The 2,832-nt window shown below is 43.1% G+C and overlaps 1 protein-coding gene across 1 annotated transcript; it reads right to left on the bottom strand.

The window, feature by feature from the left end:
• Positions 1–851: 851 nt before the first annotated feature.
• CETN1 (centrin 1) lies at positions 852–1,370 on the bottom strand. Its single transcript, XM_065935293.1, has one exon. It carries the CDS (start codon positions 1,368–1,370, stop codon positions 852–854), a length of 519 nt encoding a protein of 172 aa, XP_065791365.1.
• Between the last annotated feature and the right edge of the window lie 1,462 nt (positions 1,371–2,832).

The following is a 2,832-nucleotide window of genomic DNA, read 5'->3' as shown; positions in this document are numbered from 1 at the left end:
GGTCTAATAACTGAAACACTAGTTATCTTTTCAAAGACAGACAAGTAATTCAACCTGTATTATAGTTTTTTCCTTCTTTTACTACTTCCTAAGCTCAGATCTTACATTTGTAAATATTTACACAAAGTCATTAGTTAGCTTAATCTCTTAAGCAATCATACTTTCCTTGGGCCAATAGTAAATTTTCTTTTTATTCTGTAGCCCAAGAATACATCGTGGCCTGGAATAATCCACAGTAGTTAAGGTACATGCATATCAAGAGTTATTTGCCTGTGATGAAGCCAGAGGATAATCTAAGCTGCACCATTTACCACCAGCCAAAACCAAGTGTATCCTTTAGAACAATACCTTTTCTGAGCCCATAAGTGGCTGCACTGTTTTCCTTCAAACCAGGAATTCAGTTAAGTGATAATCAATGGCTGGATGGCCTGTTAGTGACTTCACCTCACCCTGTGAGAAGGACTTGAATGTAAGCAATAATACAGGAAGCAAGATAATTTAAGAATACCAAAGAAACAATAAGGGAACCACAATGCTAATTGTCTCAAGAAGCCACCTCGCCTTCAGTTTAGAGGGTATCCACCAACGCAAGGCAAATGGCGCCTGGAGAGAAGTTTCAGGACCCTTGATTCAACCCGGGTCCGCTCTTGGGAATGAAAACCAAAACTCAACGTTAAAAGCATTTGAAAATTCTATAATTGAGCTAGAGATTTGGAAATAGAACTATCTAGACAAACTGGGGGTAAGAGGAGAGATGGCTCTGGCCTCTAACTCCAGGTTTCACATATCGAGAAGCAGGGAAGCCAGCCAATTGCTCAGTTTCCCTACACATGCTTGCGGGATAAACGGACTCAATAGAGGCTGGTCTTTTTCATGATGCGAAGAAACTCATCCTCGTTCACTTCACCGTCTCCATCTCGGTCGGCTTCGTCAATCATTTCCTGGAGCTCTTCATCCGTGAGGTTTTCGCCCAACTCTTTGGCCACACGCTTTAGGTTTTTGAAAGAGATCTTCCCGGTCTCGTCATCATCAAAGAGCCTGAACGCCTTCAGGATTTCTTCCTTGGTGTCTTTCTCAGCCATCTTCTGAGTCATCACGGCCAAGAAGTCGTTGAAGCTGATCTTCCCCGTGCCTTCTTTGTCCACGTCGGCGATCATCCTCTTCATCTCCTCCTTCCTGGGTTCAAAGCCCAGCGCCCTCATGGCCACCTTGAGCTCCTTCACGTCGATGGTGCCGCTGCCGTCGGCATCGAAGAGGTCGAACGCTTCGCGAACTTCTTGCTTTTGCTCTTCAGTGAGTTCGGGCTTAGGCCCCACCTTTCTTTTCTGGCTGACGGAGGTCACGGTGGGCTTCTTGAAGCCGGAAGCCATCCTGCGGCGACGGCGGCGGTTGTTTCCTAACGCTTGTGTTCACCCCGCCGGCGCTCGGGCGCCCCCGCCAGGAACGCGGGCTCGGGGCCGCGGCTCAAGCCTTCCCAACCGCGTCCCTTGTGGGACCCAGGAGACCCTGCTCGCTAAGCCCGCCCCATCCGCCAGACCTGTACGTTACAGTCACAGTCCCCCGGTTATTACCCACTTTCCTCGAGCTGAGACCTGAGCGGGCAAGAACTGCCTGTAACCACGTGGTCTCCTCAAACGTGCTGGCACTGGCTCTTTCCAGGCCTTTTGTCAGCAGTCATAGGATCAAGTTTATAGGTTTATTTGAAGGTTTTTCCTCTCTCCTTTTCCGTACAAACTAAAAAACAAACAAAAAACACCAAAAACAAAAAACCACCCGCTTGGTCTGAGGGTCCATTTAGGATACTCAGGATTGAGTTTGATCCCTCGGCATAAAATGTGCGGGAAGAAAGAGAGAATATTAAAAGTCACACCACGTGTTCAACTCGATGTAAATGGAAAACAGATAACATGGAAAAAGTTATGTAGAAAATTTGTAGGACTTTATCTCCTGACATTACACTCAACAATAATAAAAACATCACCAGCTTATTTGGCATATGCTGAAATATAAAATGCACTATCCGAATAGAAGACTTACTTTTAGTGTTTCAATTCTAAGTGCTCAGTATAATTGCGTTTGAATAACAGTCATTATTCTATTCAGGAGGCTTTGATTTGGAGAGAGGGGAGCAGCAAGCCTGCTTTCTGGTATTGTTTTTTTGTTTTTGGTTTTGGTTTTTTTTAAAAGAAACTCTGGCAGCATATTACTCTCACTGTTTGTCATCCAGTCGAGGCTGTGCTGAAACCCACACTCTGCTCGGGTATTGGACACAGGAGGAGGTCAGGCAGAGTGTGTAGGGCCTCAAAATTGCCTCCTGAGAACAAAGGGTGAGAGGGAAATGGATGCTTTGCAGGTGAAAAGAAAGAGCAAATTCATCAAGTAAGCTCATAAGGGAACTGTGTTTAAAACTGTTTTGTAGGCCTAGGACTCAGTTATTTTTGTCTGATCCAAGTCTGGACATCTTCAGGGTTTCTCCTTCACATAAGTTAAAAAATGAGTGTTTCTTTCTAAATAATTAGAAACAATTCAAATAAACTGTTACTGCTTTTGGTGGTTAAAAAAAGAATTGCTCTGAACTTCTTTAAATGGTTAAAAAAAACAAAACTGACAATTTTAGCGTTCTTTTTTTAAAAAATCCCTCTGTTTATCACTGTTTGACCAGTGATAAGAAAGGGCTCTTTCAAGAGTTTTAATTGAAGAGTTTTTGTATCTCCAGCTTCTAGAACAGTGCTTGACATATATTAAGTAGAGTAATAAATATTTGCTGAGTTAAATAAATGACATTAATGTTGGGCTTAAAGTATTTCTTTTTTCAAAAAAAATACTTCTGAA

The sequence above is a fragment of the Muntiacus reevesi genome, chromosome 4 (genome assembly GCF_963930625.1).
Source record: "Muntiacus reevesi chromosome 4, mMunRee1.1, whole genome shotgun sequence".
Lineage (NCBI taxonomy): Eukaryota > Metazoa > Chordata > Mammalia > Artiodactyla > Cervidae > Muntiacus > Muntiacus reevesi.
This window is presented reverse-complemented; position numbering and strand designations above follow the sequence as displayed.

Coding starts and splice junctions, on each gene's coding strand:
- CETN1 (XM_065935293.1), bottom strand. CDS start 1,370: ATGGCTTCCGGCTTCAAGAAGCCCACCGTGACCTCCGTCAGCCAGAAA.